Source organism: Leguminivora glycinivorella, chromosome 5, assembly GCF_023078275.1.
Source record: "Leguminivora glycinivorella isolate SPB_JAAS2020 chromosome 5, LegGlyc_1.1, whole genome shotgun sequence".
Lineage (NCBI taxonomy): Eukaryota > Metazoa > Arthropoda > Insecta > Lepidoptera > Tortricidae > Leguminivora > Leguminivora glycinivorella.
In genome coordinates this window covers 22,418,847-22,442,253 of record NC_062975.1, presented here as the reverse complement: position 1 = coordinate 22,442,253, position 23,407 = coordinate 22,418,847, and the positions used below count along the sequence as shown (strand labels likewise).

General features: G+C 35.0%; 1 protein-coding gene across 3 annotated transcripts in view; it reads left to right on the top strand.

Annotated features, from left to right (window-relative positions):
* Nucleotides 1–23,407, top strand: part of LOC125226153 (elongation of very long chain fatty acids protein 7-like) — a 96,368-nt gene that overhangs the window by 20,855 nt on the left and 52,106 nt on the right. For 2 of the 3 annotated variants that reach the window (XM_048130052.1, XM_048130051.1), the window contains one exon: nucleotides 17,836–18,051. In XM_048130052.1, the coding sequence (XP_047986009.1) occupies nucleotides 17,952–18,051 (100 nt within the window). In that variant the 5' untranslated portion in view covers nucleotides 17,836–17,951. Of the gene's footprint in view, nucleotides 1–17,396; nucleotides 17,551–17,835; nucleotides 18,052–23,407 lie in introns of those variants that run through there. The other variant, XM_048130050.1, reaches the window with a different exon arrangement.

Genomic DNA, 23,407 nt, shown 5'->3' with positions numbered 1-23,407 from the left:
GTCAGGCTTTATTACATTACATTAAATAATATACCTACACGGTAATAGAAAAACTTTAGTATGTACATGTAACTACTCAAGTTTCAGTGCCACTCTTGGCAAAAAGGGGTTGAAATAAATCTAAATTGTGACATTGCAGTCACAGGTTGCCAGCCTCTAGCCTACGCCACAATTTAACCCATATCCCACAGTCGAATACGACACCCACGGGAAGAAAGGGGGTGGTGAAATTCTTAACCCATCTCATCGTCACCACACGGGCATCATTTACTTATTTACTTACGGGGGTCATTTATTTATGTATAGTAAAATAACTTTTTTAATTCATTCCAAAACCGTGAAATGACTCATAATAATACATTTTAATTAACAGTGATTTAAACATTTGGATTCCACTCATACACATTGTTTATATGGAACGTACATCACGATAGTATCTGCATCATATTTTAGCATGCAGTCTTGCAAAACCATGCAGATAAGAATTAAAGTAAATTATTTAATATAATAGTGCCTTTGACATTTTGATGACAGGTACATTTACTTTATTTGCTTTGTTCACTAAGTAAGGTAAAACCAGGATCCGTGCACATAAGGAAGTGATATTAATCTGTGTATAACCATTATAAATGTTTATTTTTATCTACTAGATTACACAATGTATGCACAAAGTAATGTCAAAGACGTATATAACTCCGTATAGACAGATAAAGTCTAAGAAAAAAACGTACGTCAGAACAGTCAAGAGAAATGTACCTACGGCGGACTCGATGGCGCTCCACATTTCGTTGACTCTCGGCTAGACAACGGCTTATGCTTATATTAATATTTTACAATTAAAAACCTGTGTCGAGATATGGCATTACTATACATTTTAGTTTGACAGTTACTCTTTATACACTCGAACTGGTAATGTCTATATAGTATAATATACTTAGTCGTTGTAGCACTATGCATTTTTTAAGTCTAAATAACCTCCACAAATTGCACTAGATACAAAATACATCGGATATTCAAAGTACAAAACCAGTTTTCTCCGAGACCATTTGGACAACCCCACAGAACTTAATTTAGATAGAAGAAACAAATTCATATATTTGTATAGGGGCCGAGCGTGTCAAATTTTGTACTGAAGTTGATTCTTGCCTGTAATTTTAAATATGTCTCAGGCTCTTGATTGTTCATAATTTTTGTGTTGTTGCAATTGAATATCACGTAACGAGGCATTTTTTATGTTTTGGTTGACTTCAACTTACAAAAATTGACGCCCGAAAGCTGCAAGCTGCGAGTAAAGACGGACAACTCAGTGGATTTCACTGAGTTCATTTGACACGCTAAGTAGATACGTTTGCTTAATCTATGGTATATATGACATCTGTGGACAACCCCGTACCCGAAACGTTGGAGGTTAGTTTTAACGTAGTACGCGAAAGTCTCGATTATAAAGTTATTACTAGCGGATATATTGGCATCAAAAATGATGGTTCCAATTAACACAAGTCAAATTATATTCTATTGAAAATATTTCAACTTGTGCTATCTTAAAGTAGTCACACCACTATATAAATTAAAACCGAAATAAATTACACATATGAAAGAAAAAGTGACCAAGGCCTCCAGTGCCTGAGGCTGGAATCGAACCAGCGTACTCATGGGGGGCAAGAACCATAACGTTCTACCCTAGGGATGGTCAGAGGGCGCTACGAGTCCTTGTATAGATTACTCATATGAGAGATAATTTCGACCTCAGCAGCTGTGACCTGGGTGGCCGAGCGGAAATAGGCATCTGCCGCGATTGCAGAGTACGCTGGTTCGATTCCAGCCTCAGGCACTGGAGGCCTTGGTCACTTTTTCTTTCATATGTGTAATTTATTTCGGTTTTAATTATGGTTCCGTTTAAATAAACGTCTCGTTATCAGTGACGCTGGCATTGTTGATCAATAAGATACTTAGAGTAAAACTTTGACGTAAATTAAATATTAAGTACGACGGGCGACTAAGCTTTGCTAAAAGTTGCGAAAGAAAAACGCATGAAAACTCTAAAATTCACAATTTTCCGGGACCTAAAACCAAAGTAGGTCAATTTTTCGCCCCCGAAAACCGCCACATAACAAATTTCAGCAAAATTGTTTGTGTATCTGTTTCTGTTTCCGAGATCCGGTGACAATACATAGTGTGTAACATGAGGAAACCGATAGATTTTAACAAATTTTTTTTTTAGTTTTTTTTTAAATGTATTTTCACATAAAAAGTAAATGTTAATCGTAAAACTGGCACTTAAAATAAAAAATTGCATTTTTTTTTTTTCTAAAAAAATACGTTTTTAAGATAATATTTGTTTGGAAAAGCAGTCTAACGACGCCAATTAATTGAATAATTAACCCTCAAATATGTAAAATGCATGCAATAATTAGTATAATTACTTGGGCAGGACTACTAAGGCAGGACTCCAAAAATTTTTATTAGTTAAGATTAAAGTTTAAGAAAAAACATGTAATTTCTAATTATTTATAGAAATAAACAGTTTAAATTTTAATTTTTTTTTTGCAAACAGTCACTAGTTACTTTTTGATATCTATCAACGAGGACAGTTAGATTATGACCGATAACGGCATCATCGCCATCAAAACAGCGTTTTTCATGAGAAATATTAAAATAATAACAATTAGTTATTTTTTTAAATGCTTATAACTCTGAAAGTAGGCGAAATCCAAAAAAGTTTATATAACATTTTACACTTCTTATATAATGAAGACTGTTACACCGTGTACATAAAAATAAATAAATACTTATGAATTACTCAGAAAACAAAGGTCAGACGCAGTCAGTGTACCTTCTTTTTGTATATAATAAAATAACCTACCGAAAATAACCCAAGTCTATTGTTCAATAGAGGTTATAACAATAGGCTAGTTTCCTACTAGTCAAAACAGCTTCTTTTTAAGAACTGTCAAAACGATTTGCAAATATGTAATTACTATGAAATACTGAGGAGTGACGTCACGGTCAATTCATTTACTTTATATCTTTCTCTTTGACTTATTAAATATAAATTATGTTTAAACACGACTACTGTCCATATTTTTCTTCTAATTATGTGGTGCTTTATTTAGTGCACTGCATAAAATATTTTATTTTAAGTGTAGCAAACTAGCCTATTGAGTACAACTATTATTATTGTTTTGACGAATTTTATGACGAATTTCAAAATTAAATTGCAGAACATTCAAGGAAATTCATTACAAGGAAAAAACAGTGAGTTAAAAAAAATACCATAAACATTTTTTCATTCGCAACTAATGAGGTTAAAGTTGATTTTCTTACGCAAGTATCAAAATAATGACGTTAGTGTGAAAAAAAATTGTCACGTGAATTGTGGAAAAGTGACTTTGTCAGTGTTTTTCAAAGTAAATTAAGTGTGTATTTCCGTTAATAGTGATTGACAGGGTCATGAACCCTGTTAGTTCATAAATACCTGTTTTACGCACGGATTCGCGTAGCTAATAGTATTTTATTTTATACAATCGTGATATAATACAAAGATTTTCAGTCGAGTACCATGTTTAGGCCACGAAGCTTGCTGAGTAGCCTAATAGTACGGTACGAGAGTGAAAAGCTTAATTGTATCACTATTGTATACAATACTTTTTCTACGAGTCATCATCTTCATCGTCAATGGACGAAAATATCATCATTCATGCAAGTTAAAATTAATGTTAATAGAGTCTTTCATCGAATTACCTAGCAACCAATTGTTTGTAATAACCGTCTCTGATTGGTCGATAACGCGACAGATAAAAAAAAATGTGTTTCAGATGCAGGAAAATTTGCCAGGTATCGCAAATTAGTATAGAAATTGTATAGAGTTCTATTTTTGAAATTATTACAGTTAACTAAAGTCAACTATAATGAGCTTATTATAATTGAGTCGGAACTGCCATAGAGTATCCAACACTGAAAAGTTAGCACTTATAGTTTAGTCTGTGGTGTCCTAATTGACAGATTACAGTCGACAAGTAGAAAAATAATATTTTATTGAGTTTCTATGATTTTGCTTGCTTTTGATTATTTTACAAAAAAAAAACCCTAAAAAAACAGTGAAAATAAAACTATGGAAACGGATTATATCGCGTATAATGAATTTACAATTCAAATGAGTAACTATCGCGTTAACCGAAGAGAATATCAGTTAATACAATGTACACTGTTGATTTAACAAAGGAAACGCTGGTGGCCTAACAGTACGATCCGGAGGTCGCGGGTTCGAATCCCGGCTCGTACCAATGAGTTTTTCGGAACGTATGTGATTTCAAACGATGTATTTGTTTGTAAACATGGGTAACAATGTTGGTACAAAATTCTGTCAGAGCGCTATACTTCGCCGATAGGCATACAAAGTACAATTTTGAAATTGGGTATACACATACCAATTACATTACATTTCTATATTAACATGCAAACATTAAAAAAAAAAAAACAACAAACAAGAAAATGGTTGAAATACACATTAAAAATCCAAATTAAATTAAAAAAATATACTACAAGTTAATTGAATCAAACACATTACATTATGAAATAGTTGTTGTTGTGCGAAATTAATAAAATAATAAAAAAATCATAAAGTAATAACATGCTTAACTTTTTAATTGTATCAATTATATTGTAAAGATTCTTTCACGCTGTAAAAATAATAATATCAGTGGATTTAAATCGAAGGTCATTGGCGCAGGGAACGCACTTAATTGCTAAAATCTGAGCAGTTTTAGGTGCTCTGCCTACCTCTTTAGAGAATACAGGCGCGAGTTTATAGTCTGTAAACCAATACATACACATACAAGGTGCTCGTGAGCATTGCGAGAGATTTTAAGAACATAGTTCTCAGATCCCATTTTAAGACTAAAATGTTATATACACTTTTCTAGATTTCGCCTAGTTTCAGAGTAACTACCAATTTAAAAAAAAAGTTTCTTATTGTTTGCAGTACAGAAGGTTTTTTTTAACGACGTTGATGCTATTATGGAGAATAGTCTCACTATCCTGTGAGACTATTCTCGATGCCTGAATGATGTAGAAAAATCTTTCTTTCTCCTCCGCCTCAGAAATGCGTAGTTAAAATCTCTCGCAATGCTCACAAGCACCGTGTATATATGTTTTTCTACTCCAGCACTTAAATCTGTCAATTAGATTATTGTCAGCGGTATTCAAATTAAGTTCATTTGAGTAACGATAAGAAAGTCTATTTGTCTATAGGTTCATATGATTACTGCTAGCAGTAATCATATTAATATAGGAGTTCTGTTAATTTTTTTTAAAAACACAACTTCCAATTTATCAGGTATGTTTTCATTTGTAACTTTTAATAAATAATATGATGTTAAGGTTCATAATTTAAATCAAGATGAAAAAATAAACTGAAATGCGTTTTACATATTAGATATTGCAAAATAAAGGTAAAAATCATAAGTTTATCAAATAATTTTACATTCGACATTTAAATATTCTTGAACGCAACCACATTTTTCGTAATTGAAAACCGGCTTATTTTCTATTTCTCTTGTCTATGGCGTGTTTGACATTTGTAAACTTTTGACGAAACTTTTTGAACTAAGTATTTTAGTGTTGTGTGGTTTATTTTAATTCGACGTTATTGTGCAAAAACTTAAGTAATTATAAGTGATTCTGGTGAACTATGTACTTCCGAAGAAATCAAGGCTATGGCGATCAAAGTGACTGACAATTCGTTACCTGAAAAGTCGGATAAAGATAAAGCGCACCAAAAATGTTATGATTGTTTTGAAATGGAAATTGCAAAAAAATGTTTCAACTTTCTCTGAAACCGCGTTGTTGGCATATTTTGAAGAATTGTGCAACAAGTTCTCGCCATCAACATTGTGGACAGAATATAATAGTTAAGATCCACACAAATATTCCCATTCATTATATAAAGTAGGTATAACCCATTTTATTATTCTCGAATAGGTATTTATTTGGCTGTCGTAGAAAAAGTTTAGTATACAATCGTAACATTATGAAGGCTATAAAAGTCTCGCACCTTACTTAGGCCACTCGGTAAGCCTCGTGACCTAACCGCGGTACTCAACTTTTATAGCTTTCATAACGTTACCGTTATATAATATACTATTATGTATTGGTTAACAGACAACATTTTCCAAGATTCCCTATTTGTGTAACACTCTACTTATGTAATACAATATAATTATCATACTAATACTCTCGTATCAATAATTCAAAACTAGTTTAGTGAACATGCTTCTCAAACGCGATGGTGCCATGAACTATGTCCCAGATAAGTGTTTCTAAACCGAAGGTGTCACTGCTCATAATTAGAGAACCAGTGCTAACCAAACCTGCTTGCAACAGTATGTGCCGTACTCGAAATTAGAATTTTAAAGGCATGAGGATGCCTCGGACAATGGCGATCAAATATATGAAAGAGGCGCGTTCCTACGCATACAGTCTAAGCTCGTGTAGGTGAACGCGTACCATGCTTGTATGAGTGAGATATGACAGGTTGACTGGTCGCGTTTTTGACAGGCGGTAGCAGTGAGGTTACCGAGAGGGGGTGGGCGGCACTTTCAGCGGGGAGCAGGAGTGGCCGTACTGTTCGATAGTACCCTTTTATTGCGTAAGACTAGTTACATCTTGTATATAGTTAGTTAAGTTTTGTTAGTTCATAAGTAAACAATATTTGTACGCCTGTCGGCTGTCGCATGAACACCTATGTATATACGCTTGTTTTATGCAACATAATTTTTTCATTCACTAGCCATGTAATAGTATCCCACTGCTGGGTAAAGGCCTCTCCTTTTAACATCCATGACTCCCGGTTTGTGCCTCTTCCGGCCAGTTAGTGAGGAAGATTAGGTCGTTCCTCCATCTCATTCTGGACCTGCTGCGTCCACGCTCTATTTGTGGTATCCATTTATATTACAAAAAAATATTATAGGAAAATCTTACACAGGCTAAGTCCCACAGTAAGCCCTAGAAAGTTTGTGTTGTGAGTATTCCTTTAAGGACATGTTCAGGTAGATACTTAAATAGGTATATAGAAAACATACATCGCTCAAGAATATTTTTTTTAAATATATACTAATGACAAAAATAAATCTACTGGGACTCAGTCAATGCGTGAAAAAAGTCCTACAATATTTAGTTAACGTTATATCGAGTCTGACCAGGGGCCCGTTTCTCGAAAGGTACAAGCCTTGTATTACAAGTGTGTTTCCATGACAACCCATATGATTTGACAGTTCGCGCACTTGTAATACAAGGCTTGTACCTTTCGAGAAACGGGCCCCAGAAATTGCCTTCAAATCCCGTTGATGTCTAATATTCACATATTATACAATGCATTGCGGTACAAATGTATTGTCCCGGATTTGTAAGTTCACACTTTGGACACATTTGTTTTGAAGTATGTTGCGATGTGGCTAAGATTGTTTGCCAAATTTAACGATTAATTTCGAATTGGTTGAATCGATTAGGCCCTATGTACAAGGAGGCGCTTAAAGAAATATACGATTTCTGGCTAACTTACTGAAATGTCATTTGAATCGAAATGACAGACTCTGCCACAGCACTAGTTTAAAAATAAAAATGAATGATAAATGACATAATAAGTAAATCCTGCGTGATAAATTAATATCGTAAAAATGCACACTAACGAAGATCCGAAAAAATGTAACATGTTTTAGATTGTGTTTAAAGTAAGCGAAATATTGTTTTTAAATACTTGATTTTTTTAAATATTATTACAGGATTTTATTTAAAATTTCATTAGGTTGCGCGAGTTTACGCTTTGTGGACGCTGTCAAGTGTCAAAAAGAGGTTCTTAGAGCTCTGGGACAATAATAGTGCGAAAAGATTTTCCTTTTTATTCTGACGGCCGGTCTGGCTCAGTCGGTAGTGACCCTGCCTGCTGAGCCGCGGTCCTTTCGAATCGCATTTATTTGGACGCTATATTATTTGTTCCTGAGTCATGGATGTTTTCATATATATAAGATGTATTTATCTATTTAAGTTGTATATCGTCGCTAGCACCCATAGTACTTTGCTTAGTTTGGGGCTAATTGATCTGTGTAGTGTCCCCAATATTTATTTATTTATTTTATTATTATTTATTATTCTTACAGAAACGTACGAACGTGTCATGCTATTTCAGCCAGTCTCAGTATGTACAAGACTTACTGACTGTTTGAACTAGCATGACAAACACGAACTATTTCGGAATAATAGGTACGAAGCAAACTCTTTTCGGACTACATATATATGCATAATGCTTGCAACAGATCTGTCAATGTCAAAAATTTCGTTCCTATAAATGAAAACGTCGCTTTTAATACTCAACTATCCGATCAATTATAGTCGTCGTCATAGAGCTATTTAATATTTGATTCATAAATTTAAAAACTAAAAAAAAAGAAAAACCCCCGGCCGCGACATAGTAGGCCTATTTTCATGAAACATGGCTAAGAACACTGCCGACTAACTCAGCTTTCAGACAAAAAAAAAACTAAATCTAAATCGGTTCATCCGATCGGGAGCTACGGTGCCACAGACAGACACACACACACACACAGACAGAGACAAACAGACAGACAGACAGACACGTCAAACTTATAACACCCCGTCGTTTTTGCGTCGGGGGTTAAAACATTTTCATATAACAAAATCACGTGATTACTGTATATAGTTCTAAAGCCGAAATATTTAAAATACTTACTTAGGTAAAGAACCTAAACAGTAATTATATTTACAAAACTATTGTTTTCGCATTAACGTCACACTAAGCAAAAAAACAATTAAGTATTTAATTTGACCTCTAAACTTTTGTCCTAAACTATGCCACTAACAGTTATGTGTGAAAAAATAACAGGAAAAAAACAATACAAATATTCCATAATACATTTCAGTAAAAGAAATTTGCAAAAACACATAATAAATGAAGTGTAAAGGTCGATGACAAGCTGAAGGTAGTTCTTTTTTTTATAAATACAACGTTTGGTGGCAAACATGCATACAACCCGCCTGGTGGTAAACAGCCACCTACACATTGCTTATCTTTTCTATATTTTTGTATATGTAGCAAGCGAGCTCCAGCGAGAATATTTTAATAATGAATAATCCGTCTACACTTTCTTTTCTACCCTATGATGTGCTAAGTTCTATACATAATTTCTTTAATAGGCCAATTTTCATTTTGTCGATATCCCTGTTTTTGTTTTTGGAACTTTTTTACTCATAATCATGAGCTCTTTCGATCCTGGTAGACAAAAAATTACTCAACATTTTTATACAATTTTCCACTTTGCCTTGAGTTACGGTACAAGTTCTATGTCAAATTGTAACTCAGTGGGATTGAATAAGCTCGTGACTAAGAATAGCTAAAAAGTAATTAACATTCTTACATCTGGGAAAATAACCACAACATTAAAATTTTGAAAAAACCCCTGACCGCGACCTAGTGGACCGATTTTCATGAAACATGGCTAAGAACACTCCCGACTAACTCAGCTTTCAGACAAAAAAAACTAAATCAAAATCGGTTCACCCGTTCGAGAGCTACGATGCCACAGACAGACACACACACAGACAGACAGACAGACAAACAGACAGACAGACAGACATGTCAAACTTATAACACCCCTTCGTTTTTGCGTCGGGGGTTAAAAATAAAAATGTCGACAAAATAAAAATCTGCCCTAGTAATGTCATTTACATTTATGTAGTCCCATAAAAATCTGCAGCGTCCTCTATACGACAGATTATTCTTGTTCATGGCTCAAATGCTCACATTATGAGTTCTACGATAGACAATCGTTAGCTAGTTTCTACTAAGCACAGCGACATCTTCCGAGACAAAAGAGATTCCTTATCGAACGTCTTTATTTATTGCAATTCTATTAACTTAAAGCTACACCCAAACTTGGCCACCTTAACCCAGATAGGCTTTATAGCTAAATTGACATTGACAGCTAGCATAATATTGACATGAGTTTCACAACACTTATGAAAGTTGACCCTCAGTTTCTTTAGCAAAACGTGGAATCATGTTCGGCGATTATCTGTGTGAAGGTAAATTGTTAGTTCGTATAAATATTTTGATAGCAAGGCTGAGTGGCGAAATTGTCCGGATGTCCGATGTTAGAATTTATTTGGTGCAGTTGCATCGGAATTGAAAACATTTCATATTTTTGAGTACTACTTTTTATTGTTTGGTTTGAAAGAACTCAATACTAGAGGATAAACGTATTTTTTTATTTTTCCAAAAACTGCTATTTTAATGAGAAAATCCCTTCTTATTACTACTTCTAAAACAAACGTCAAGACACAACGTCACATGTGTTGTTTCATACACCTTCATTTCTAAAAAAAAATGTTTACAGTCAGCTCAAACAGTCCGGTATGTCTGACTGTCAAGTGTCACTGTCAACCAATAGTGAATGACTACGAACCATAGACTAAGCCTTGAAATTTTTAATATCTTTGCTATGAACTGTGATAAGTGTCACTGTCAAACTCAAGTGACATCCCAACTGGAAGATTTTTTTGTTATAGTGGCAGCTCTAAATCAGCTATTTCACGTCACTTCCCCTTTAAACTATTTTTAAGATTTTTTTATACTAAAAATACGGAAAAAAAATATTTATGTGATCTACAAGCGTATATCTCGAAATGGTTTTCGATTTAGGAACATTGAAAATTTTGAAACGTTGTCAATTCCTTTCATTGTCTTGGTCCATCGTGTCCAGCTTTCTTTAGTCTTCTACAATGTTAATTTTTTCACCAGGCTAGGCGACTTCGACTGAATGAATGTTACCTTTATTAATAAGACATTAAAAGACAAAGCGCACATCTTCGTGAAGAACATAATGTATACTATGTTACAGTCAGCAGCAGAAGTTTCGTAGCGGGCAAGGTGTTCAAAATGAACTTGACACGATCTTATTTTTAAGACAATAAGAGCGTGCTAGGATCATTGTGAACACCTGGGCGAGCTCACTCCATCGTAGGCCACGTCTTTGCCTTTGGCTAGTCTGTGGTCAAGAGTAAGCCCATTTATAAAAAAAAAAAACCTTGCCGGCTACGGAACTTCTGCTGCTGACTGTACAATATTTTTTTATTAATGATACCTCAGTCACTTCCTCAGCACTTGACACTGCCGTCCAAACGTCTCGCATTTGTATTTGTGCCCACCATTAGACATTATAGCCATTATTTTATACCGCGGACGTGATTAAACACTTTATGCATTTAATGAACTTGACTTCATCATTAACTTTCAATCGGCATAATACTTAGATATTTTTCCATGATCATATGTTTTGCTCAAAGTCAACCAATTGGAACCCTAGTCCACTTAACAACCATGTCCAAATGACAAGCAGTAAGAGATTTCTTACAATCTGATTTCTAACGTCACTATGACATAGTTCTACAGTGGTATAGGGTTCCAATTGGTTGACTGTACTACATCAGGTAAACATCGGATATAAAATTAGTAGTATGTATAATATACTGAGTTAATTAAATTGGAATAGCTCAAAATGTATTTTTTGAGATACGAAAAAATCGGATCACTAAATAAAATAAAAAAAAAATATGGTATATTATTGCAACGTTCTTACACAATCGACGGTAAGCTCAAGGAGGCTTGTGTTGTGGGTGCTCAGACAACGAAGTATAGTATTGACCTGCAAATACTTAAATACATAGAAAACATATATTACTCAGGAACAAATATCATCACGTCTCAACTATTTCAAACCAAGGAACATCACCTTCACAGACAAAGAATAAGTTTTTTGCAAAAATTTCATTTTTGGCACAAGCTTTTATCGCCGACTGTACCTTTCTTTCAACCGTCATCTACTGCTCTCCGTGACGTTTCTAAAAAACTCTTAGTCGATGGGGATACGACGTTTCATATCAGAGTTCCTATGACCACCTTTCTGCTCCGTCATCAGATCAGCTCCATGATACCATTATATTGCATTGTCACGTGATTTACATGTGTGCAACATTTCAGCTCAATCGGAAACCGGGAAGTGGGTCAAATTTAGCTTCTACGTTTTGACCCAAACTAACATAATAACAAGGCGAGTTGAATAAAAGCTAACCACAAAATTAAAATTTAAAAAAAACCCCCGACCGCGACATAGTGGACCGATTTTCATAAAACATAGCTAAGAACACTCCCGACTAACTCAACTTTCAAAGAAAAAAAAAACAAATCGAAATCAGTTCATCCGTTCGGGAGCTACGATGCCACAGACAGACACACACACACAGACAGACAGACAGACAGACAAACAGACAGGCAGACAGGCAGATAAATAGACAGACAGACACACACGCAGACAGACACGTGAAACTCATAACACCCCGTCGTTTTTGCGTCGGGAGTTAAAAAAAAAAATAAAAAAAATGTTTATTCGTAAAGAAAAGAGTTACAAAATATGTAAAGTCTACAATATCCATAGTCGACAATATGATACGACCGGTCTGGCGCAGTCGGTAGTGACACTGCCTGCTACGCCACGGTCCCGGGTTCGAATCCCGGTAAGGTCATTTATTTGTGTGATGAGCACAGATATTTGTTCCTGAGTCATGGATGTTTTCTATGTATATAACTATTTATATATTATATACATCGTTGTCTGAGTACCCACAACACAAGCCGCCTTGAGCTTACCGTGGGCCTCAGTCAATCTGTGTAAGAATGTCCTATAATATTTAAAATTTTTAATTGAATACCATTATATTAAAAGTAACATTAATCTCATATAATACCTATTTCCCTATGTACGTGTATATATTACTCGGAAGTGAAGTGAAGACATATCGGCAGATCTCGGCAATAATACTTAATGATAATGATCTTTGTAAGTGAGATCAAAAATTACCAGTAATGAGTAATTGTTGTAAAAAACATAAGGAATTCCCGTGCATTCACGTGCAGTGTACAGTCAACCAATTGAACCCTAGGCCACTCCACAACCATGTCAAAATGACAAGCAGTAAGAGATTTCTTACGATCTGATTTATAACGTCACTCTGACATAGTTCTACAGTGGCCTAGGGTTCTTGGTTGACTGTACATATATTTATTATAAGTATTTACCCATTGACACTTAGCATAATGATCAATGAGGTCAAAATATACTAAACCATATATATCAATCACATATCACATATCAGTCGCTTCTCGGTGAAGGAAAACATCGTGAGGTAACCGGACTAATTCCAATAAGGTCTAGTTTACCCTTCGGGTTGGAAGGTCAGATGGCAGTCGCTTTCGTAAAAACTAGTGCCTACGCCAAATCTTGATGGATTAGTTGTCAAAACGGACCCCAGGCTCCCATGAACCGTGGCAAATGCCGGGATAACGTATAGTGTGAATTTTCTGAGATGAACTTTTCGCTTTAGCCGTAATCTGTTAAACAAAGGCCTTTGTTTCTATTGTTCACGGCGGCTAGCTCCCGTTTAAACGGCACGTGCTATAGTCTCAGTGTAGTTAAAAAGCAACTATCATGATAGTAATAAGGTTCAAATCCATAAATAAAAAGACCTTTCGGAGATAACACGTTTTGTCATCTTCAAAAAAAGTTACCTGCATACTGCAAACTGTTCAAAAAATTGAACCTTATTGCTATCATGATAGTTGCTTTTTAACTACACTGAGACTTTAGCACGTGCTGTGGAAACGGGAGCTAGCCGCCGGGAATAATAGAAACAAAGGCCTTTGTTTAACAGATTACGGCTAAAGCGAAAAGTTCATCTCAGAAAATTCATACTAAATGAGGATGATATATATCAATCACGTAAATTTAAAAAATCGAGGGACATGTCGGCTTTTAAATAAGAACTCTTTTTCTACGATACAAGTGTCAAATGAGTCATGGGACCTTCTGATAATAAGGTATTTCCTTCCTCCTTAGAGATTTTGTACCTGCGTTGGGCTATAAGCACATCTCGGGCACTAGCGATCAAATATATGAAAGAGGCCCGTTCCTAGCACACATTCTAAGCTCGTGTAGGTGAACGCATACCGTGCTTGTATGAGTGAGATATGACAGGTCGACTGGTCGCGTTTTTGACTGTGAGGTTACCGAGAGGGGGTGGGCGGCGCTTTCAGCGGGGAGCGGAAGTGGCTATACTGTACGATAGTACTCTTTATTATACTGTGCTATAAGTGCGTTGCGGGCCTTTAAGATGGAAATGTTCTCTTTTCTTGAAGGTTTCAATCAGTTCTATCAGGTCATATCAGTTCGGAAATACCGCGATAATTCATAATAAGAAAGTATATGTAACATATACATAAATACAAACCAATTAATTGAACACAGTTCCCATCTTCACAATCAATCTGATAAAGTAATTTTCTTACATCCGTAACTCGCAAGTGAACGGAACTACGATGTAAGGTAAATACCCAAAATGCGTGTAGAAAATTGCTATAACTTACAATTTCGCCTCAAAATAGTTACATAATATTAATCACTCTTACATAAGAGAATAAAATTCTAAAATAAGAAAAGTAGGGTTATACAATAGACAGTTTTCTGCTCATCGCCCGATTCAAACTTAAAGCTATGTAGAATATTAGCTCTAAATACAATATGGATTGGATATGTCCGTAAAAAGTGCCGTTTTTGTTTGAACAACTATATACATAATCGTCACAGCTATGTTGTATTTTGAGTTATTATTTAAATCGAGCCAACTCTCTTAGATTGATTCGATACCTATTTGATAGAATAGCAGGGCTCATGATCATTTAAAAGTGAAAGCCGACTGTAGCGCCACCTGTGTGTCCATTTTGGTAGCACAAATGATGCGCAAGTGGAGAGTGTCGATGGATATGTCTCGAGATATAGATGATACGGTATACATATATATTATATACCGTATCAGTGAGACACTAAGGCACTGTGCAATGCATCATCATACTTCCATTCATTGACCAGTCATTGGCCACCCTTCAGGTCTCATTTTACATATCTTTCAAATCTCATTTTGTGTCATAAATGTCATAATTAATGAAAATGACAAATGTAATTTCCGTTTTCCTAAAATGTCTAAATACTATCATAAAAATTAACTTAGTTGCTTTTATTTTAAACTCTAGACAACAATTATTTAAAATTAAATATTTATTTCAGTACAGATGGTGTTTTTTTTTACGCACTAGTGCGAGAAGTGGTTCATTATATGCCAGGTCGAAACTTCGGAGGGCCATCTGTACTGAAAAACGTCGTACGATACACGTGCGAAAAGGAAACTCGAAACTCGTGTCGATTTAAAACACTCCCTTCGGTCGTGTTTTAATTTATCGCCACTCGTTTCGAACTTCCTTTTTTACGCACTTGTATCGTAATGTACTATTATGTTAGTGTCAAGAACAGAAAAAAATTAACATCTTAAAAATATTATTTCAGCATTTTTGATTTTTACGAACATAACTTTGTAAGAGTTTTACATATTGAGAAAAATATTAAAGCCATCATGTTTCTTTTTAAAAAGGGAAACTCGCACCGTTGAAGACAAGTCTAACGTTTCTCTAATCATAAATCCCATGACCGATATTAAAGCGTCACATTAAACATAAATAACATAATAATCACGTATCCCTACGCGCTCATAGTAATTTGTTGTCCTTAATTAATTTTCGAAACTACAATTACTACGCGAGGCTACGCGAAGGTCTGAAGACGGGTCCGTTCGGACACAATCTCTTGTGTAGCGGCAACCTTTCCAAGTACGCTCACGATTTTATCGAGTACGACACAGAAGAGACTAAAAGTCATATTTTAACATACTAGATGAAAGTCTAGTTGAGCTAGTGCAGTCCAAGTGTGTGGGTGCTTGCAGTGACAATTAGTGAATTATCGATTATGAAGCGATCGAGAAAACTTTGTTTTTTAGTGAAAAACAAGAAAACGAACATGAAACGGTTAAAAAGAAAAAAGAGGATGTAACTGCCAGGAGTATAATTATTGGTAAGCGTAACATATCTGCCAATAATATTTACACATGCCCATCAACCGGGCAGACGTTGCAAGTACTGCAAAATGCAGCGCCTGCGACTGCATCTACCAGCAACCCTGCCAATCGGCTTGTGCAAATATTAGAAGATACGATTATTCAACCCGCAATCATTATTACTCCAGACAAATAATGGTCGATTACGTTTCATTACATACCTACTCTTCTTATTCTAAAAAAACGGACATTATAAAAAAAAAATGAATATTGTGTAAAACTAAAATTACTTTAAATAAAAAAAAAAATTTATAACATATTTTAAGTAGTGTTACTTTAACGCCATAGAATTTTTGACAATATACGATCTAATAACACTATAAAAATGTACTGATAGTTTTGTCAAGTACTCAGAAAATCTTGTTTTAAGTTAGGAAACCGTGAAAACACGTAGTAAAAGTATGGAAACTCGTATTACACAACACTACTGATAGACAATACTCTGAATTGGAAGTGTACTTTGCGCATTTCCACTCTATCATGGCATACGGATCGCTGCTCTGGGGAAACTCATCAGATACAATAAGAGTCCTTATAATGCAGAAACGTGCAATACGTATACTTGCTGGAGTAAGAGACAGGCACCCTTGCAGAGAGCTCTTTATTTCTCAACGTATAATGACGCACTACGCACAATATATGTTTGATATACTGTTATTTGTTAGGCAAAACATATCTCAATTTGCTCGCGTTGCCTGTCCGGGCAAACAGCTTCGAGCTACAGGCCGTCTGAGAACAGTCCCCCGTCGCATGGCACTTTCAAGAAAGAACCCGCGTGTCATCGGCCCTACTTACTACGAACACTTACCCGCCGATCTTAGGAATGAGCCATATGACGAAGCATTTAAGCGCAAATTGAGAAACCTTTTGTTAAATAACCCTCTGTACTCTGTAAATGAGTACATGGAATTGAATTTGTGATAGCATTCATTTGATTACACTGACTTCGGATTTTATTTCATTTCTTAATTTTATTGTGTTTTGTGTATTTCTATTTGTAAATGACGATCCTTATTGTGAGAAAATATTCATTTTATTATTTTCAATTTATAATGTAATTTTCGACGATCATGATGAGAAGATAAACATAACTTTGGCATGTAACAAATTTATAGTGTAATTTTTATCATGAAATAAAGAAATCTAATCTAATCTAATCTATTGTTGGAAAACAAACGCAACCGTCAAACCGGTCAAGCGACCGAACCAGACGCTCGTAGAAAGACCAACTGTTTATACTAGTAATAGTACTCAATTCCGCTCGGCGCAACGTTCGCTATTCATCCTTGTGGTGGTACGGCGTGACGTGGCCCCTGATTGGTCGAGCGGTGGCGCGCGATTCAATTGTGGTCGGGTTCGCGGCGCGCGCGCACTTTCGCGGGAAGCTCAAGTTTTCGCTTTCATTTGGAGAAATGAGACGTGCGCGTGAAATGGGCTTCGTGATTATCGTGTAAAAATGCTGAATTACACCGTCGCGAAATATAGGTGCGAAATATTTAATTTTGAACTATAAATGTTATGTTGATTTTAGATGTTACCTACTTTTATAATAAAACTTTTTTGAATAATTCCAAGTTTTTTTAACTGTAAATCGTTATTTAAATTAGATATATAACGTTCTTAAGAAGAGCATGTTCCCATTGTTATCAAAAATAATAGAGTTTATTCAAGACAAAAAACTTTATCACAGAAATTTTTTTTTTTTTTAAATGGTTGTATGATCAATAGATGTTATTAAAAATCTAACCTAACTTTTTTTTTCTTTTACAGGTGACGACTTCAGAACGGCATATTGTTGCCGGCAACAGCAAGACATAGACAATTATTGAATTCGTTCGCTTATTTTAGTGCAGTGTAGTGACTCAAAGTGCAGTGAATTTTCGAAAATGTCGGGTTTCGTGAAAATCGCTATCGACGATTACTATTCGGACAGCAATTGGACCACCATTATTGAAAAATACTGGTTGGCGGCCGAAAAAGTGTCAGGTATTTATATATTTTTTTTAATATTTAATTCTCACATTAAAAGCAAAAAAAAACATATTTTTTATCTGAGGTAACATTTCCTCTGTCCCTATTTTTTTATGAGATAGGAAGCAAACGTGGAGACAGGTCGCCTAATCGTTGCCCATAGTTCATGAAATTAGAATTTTCACAAATTTATTCTTCTGTTATGTTTTCACTTTTAAAAAATATTTGAATATTTTTTGACATTATTACATTTAAAAAAACTGGCTACTTATATTATAATTTATTAAAGTGTAAATATCAAAACCGGTTGAAAAAATTCATAGATCCAAGGTCGACAGATTTATTTCTACTATCACCTATTTCTATGTCACGGTCAAATATCTGTCAAAAAAGACTTGCCAATAATTTGCGGTCAGCGAAGAAGCCTCATCTGAAAGTAGGATCAGAAAATGTGCCAATCAAGCGAAGGCCGAAGGCGTCCGCCTGTTATCGGTTGTTCGCGTTCGTATCGCGTGTTTTCTGAAATAAATATTAAAGAATCTCACAAATCTAGAACTTATTGGACAAATTTTTCGCAAAACGTCAGAATTCTACCAGTCAATAAGAAAGATGTCACGTTTTTTCATTCCATATATTTTTTTTGCACAACGTGGCAAAATATTTGAAAAAAAAAATGATTGTAATAATTATAGAAACGATAACAACGATGCTGTGATGGTATTTTTTTCGTTTATTTATTCTGCAATCAACATAGGATTATATTGATATTACCTACAATAATGATGCAGCTAGAGTTGTCATACAAAGTCATGCATAATAAATACATATTTTTGGTACCTACTGCATTCTGTGATTTTAAAATTATTGAACTGTTGGTTTGGGCTGTCTTTCAATCTTGCAATCTTTAGATATGTGGTTCTAATACAATATATTTCCTTTATTTGGTTTCTTCGCACAGCCTGCAATCATATTATTGTTTTTAACTCAACCCTCCCAATTCAACACACTTTTTTTATCTTTAGACATGTCAAAGATTTAATAAGAATTCGAAATGATAACTATGTAATGTAACTAATGGTAAAAATAATATCTTGATGTTTAGCTCCAAATAATCATGAAATTTGATATTACTGTACATGTTTTGACATACATAACTTAATGTAATTTAAATATCGTCTAATGCTTTGATTAACTTCTCATTCAATATGCAACCCCCCATTCAATATCCACTTAATTGTATAATTGAAAAAACTAAACAGTATTTTAGCTATCTATTAATTCTAACATCCAACAAAATCTAAATAATTTCTTACACACTCTAACAAACATAGACATTAAAGGAGACCATTTTAATTTTAATTTTGATTTTAATTTATACAAAATGAAAGTGTATTTAATAAGGCAACATTATAAAAGTGTGTGAACGCCAGTCAACTAGACCGCGACTTTTGGACACGAAAAGGCTTAACACACAACGAATGGAAGTGAGAGGAAACGCCGTTAAGCCTTAAATGATCGTATTTGAGAACCTAATGCTCGAAACATAACGCATTAAAAGGCACTAGAAAATACGTCTGCCATGTTAGAATTTTGTTTCTAAGACATGAATAAGATGTTGCAAGTTGAAAACATTCTGCCAGTATCAACAAAATGTCATTTGTAACACTGACGCATCCGGCATATATCGTCAGATAAACCTAATAGATACGATATAACGAATAAGATACGAGATCTACCAGCATAGCATCTCAGCATTTGACGATTGGGGCTACATAGGTACGGTTTTCATCGATTTTTGTCAAGTTTTGAGTTGAAACTCTTTGCACTAGGTATTTATAAGACAAACGGCCATCGATCTCTTTATTTTTTATCTATATTCGTAAGAAACATATTTAAAAAAAATGAATACTTGTTTTTTATGATTTGTTTAAACATGGTCTAAAAATCACTTTTTTTGAAATTTGATTTTAGTGAAGTACTCGTGCATAGATAAAATTGACATGTTTGGACAACGATTTGCTCAACCAAAGCTCATACTTCTAATTTTAGACTACCAATCACAAGCAATACGTGCTATTAAAAACTGTACATAGAGTTGTGACATTTCTAAATTCAATGCTAGTGCCTACTTATGCTTATGGTTCAAAAGTACTTTAGGTACTTCAAATGATATATTCACATTAATTTATCAAAGTACAGCACAATTATTTACGTGAGTACCTACATCCGTGTATTTAAATATTCAAAGTATATTAAGTACTTTTTGAGTATTATGTATTATGTAAATTTCAACTATCATTACTAAGGTATACTTATACCCATTACTTCTCACAATATCTTCAGGTCACCCACTAATTACTTCGTGACCTTACCTCAGCTGAATTAATTAAATGAATGAATGATTACCGAGCTGAATTATGACGCCAATGTCAGCAATGTCGACGGACGGCCTTCGGGTTATTTTATGAAAAAATCTAACATGCTATGTATTCGATTTGAATTTTAAGAAACGTCTAATGTTATCTCTAAATACGATATTTCAAATTATTCGAATATTTTAAACTTTAAGATAATTCAAATATTAACTCTAAACGTGATCGCGACCGCGGATCGGACATATTAGTAGGAAAAACGAATGTTCTTCTAAACAAACATCAGTTTCAAGACCTATAATGTTAAATATAACCTAGACTTATATTGACCGGGATATAGACCGTGATTACCTTTTTGATTTTTGTCGAGCTCCCGATATTGCTGTCTATACAACTTTAACATCCACCCGCCTTCGTCAGTTTTCCGTGATGCATGCAACTGCGTCGAAATATCGGGAGCTCGACAAAAATCAAAAAGGTAATCACGGTCTATATCCCGGTCAATATAAGTCTAATGAAAATAACCGTGAATCATTCAAAACTCTTAAATATAACCTAGGAGAAAGACTAGGATAAAACATAGGAGAAAGAAAGTCATCGAGCCGAAAACCTTGTTTCGTCTTCAGAGACTCAACATGATCACATATGCGACTTGTACGACAAGAAGTGTCGAGCAGCGATAGGCTTGTACAGTCATAGGCGGAAATGCGTTGGCCGGCTCAATCGCTCCTAATACGACGTTGCAAAAATCATCCGTCAGGGATGCAGTGGTCAATGATGATGACGATGAGTTGAGTATAAGACCACACTGGACCCCAACATAATCATATAGATATCTAGAATTGACCAAGTGCAGCAAGTCCACAAATATCAAGGTCACTGACTTGCAGAGATTACGAAATCAGAACACTATTAAACATAATCGACAGTACGTTTATAAAGTCCACTGTTGCTAGAAATTAACTTTGCACTGCAAATTATAGTAGGTCTTGGCTGGATTAAATTTGGGGCATAGCGTACTTGAAATGGGCACCAAATCACTGTTAGTATGGAGTTATCAGATGACAGATTGTATTGCATACTGAGAAACAACATAAGAGGAAAATGTTATAAGCATAAAAGTGATAATTTGATGTTATAATAAGGAAGCAATGTATAATATAATTAGGCCAGGTTGCGCCACTGTCACCGTTTGTGTACGTAAAATCACATTTTTCATATTATCCTTAGTAGTGACGTGTCTTGAAGTTTTAATTTAGAGATTTAAATGACGGTTAGTTTCATTAGACATATTGACCGGGCTTATGATCATGATGCATGCAACTGCGTCAAAATATCGGGACATCGATAAAAATGACGGTGGCGTAGAAACTCTAGGTCCATGGGGTCCCAGCGCGAACAAGTTGTTCACAGAAATCGCGAAGCGTCTGGTTGAGGTACCTGTCCTTATGTCATTAATACAATTAGACAAAGACGTGTCATCTATCTCGCGGCGACATACTCCCGCGGCCATCATGTGCTAGGCCTACTGGTGACCGAAAAGCTGGCGACGTCCTCGCACAACGTATCAGCATTGCGATACAGCTAGAAAATGTCGCCAGTATCCTTTATACAATGCCGCAAGGGCCTATTTTAGACATTAGCTAGCTTTTAAGTTTAGTCTTAGTTTCTTATATAATTATGTAAAATGTTCATGTAAACAAAGAGATTTAATTCTTTTATCACGGTCTATATCCCGGTCAATATGTCTTTCAGGTGGCAGTCTTTTGGGTGGGTGAAGAAGTAAATAAAATATGATATTTTTATGAAAAAAGATCTGTCAAAAATATTAAAAAGGTAATTAAAATACTTAGTTGTTAAAATCCAATCTTAACAGTGATCTTCGTCTATAATGGTTTATTTCATGTCTAAAGACACCTATTTTACTATTAAATATGCAAGAAAGCACATTATTTATTACAGATTTCTCAAGGTTTTGATATTAACCTAACTTGGTCTGGAAGTAGTTTTAAATAAAAAACGCTCCAGCCAAAAATCAGTAATTATTTTCATACTTGACGACCGGTCTGGCATAGTTGGTAGTGACCCTGCCTGTTAAGCTGCGGTCCTGGGGTCGAATCCCGGTAGGAGTATTTATTTGTGTGATGAACACAAACATTTGTTCCAGAGTCATGGATTATGGATGAATTTCCCCCAATTATTCATTATTTTATTTTATTTCTTAAAGTTATTTAATATTCCATTGCAGTTCCAACAAATTGCACATTGGAATAGGCCTCTGTTCATCAACTAGAGGAACGTCAGTTAAAACAAACAAATATGCAATATCGTTAGCTAGTTACACAATCAATTATTTTTCCGATAAAGCGATATAAAGCTATCTCGCAAACCAACCATGGCATAGACGTGAAAGTCACGGACGTAACGTATCTGGCTTACGTTTACGTAATACCGCGTTTTTACGCAGTTGAGCAGTGAAATTGTGAGGTTTACATGCTTTATTATTATCAACTAGCGGTTGATATAACGGCGGTTTATAATCGTCTAGAAAGGTTGGGATAGATTGCTGTGGTGTTGGCATAATAGGCACTGGTCCCACCACGAGCTAGTAAGCTATGAGCTATCGGCGATAAAAACGAACACAAGATAAGCACTCCCGTGTAAATAAAAGAGACACGGCGATGTTTATAGTTATTCGCCCAGCGGTGAGCTATCAAAATCGCCGTGTCTCTTTTATTTGCACGGGAGTGCTTATCTTTTGTTCGTTTTTATAGCCGATAGCTCATAGCTTACTAGCTCGCGGTGGGACCAGTGCCATAGGGCCATATAGAGTGGGGCCTGTAACAAAGGCGAAGAATTGAACTCTAGGCTATTCTCCTTATACTGATCAACATTTGTTCGACGACTTTAAAAATAACTTGTATTTTGATTCAAATCAATTTTCCTTGAAAGTCTTTTTAAAGGTAATGTATTGCGAATTTTTAAGTCTAAAGTGTGAC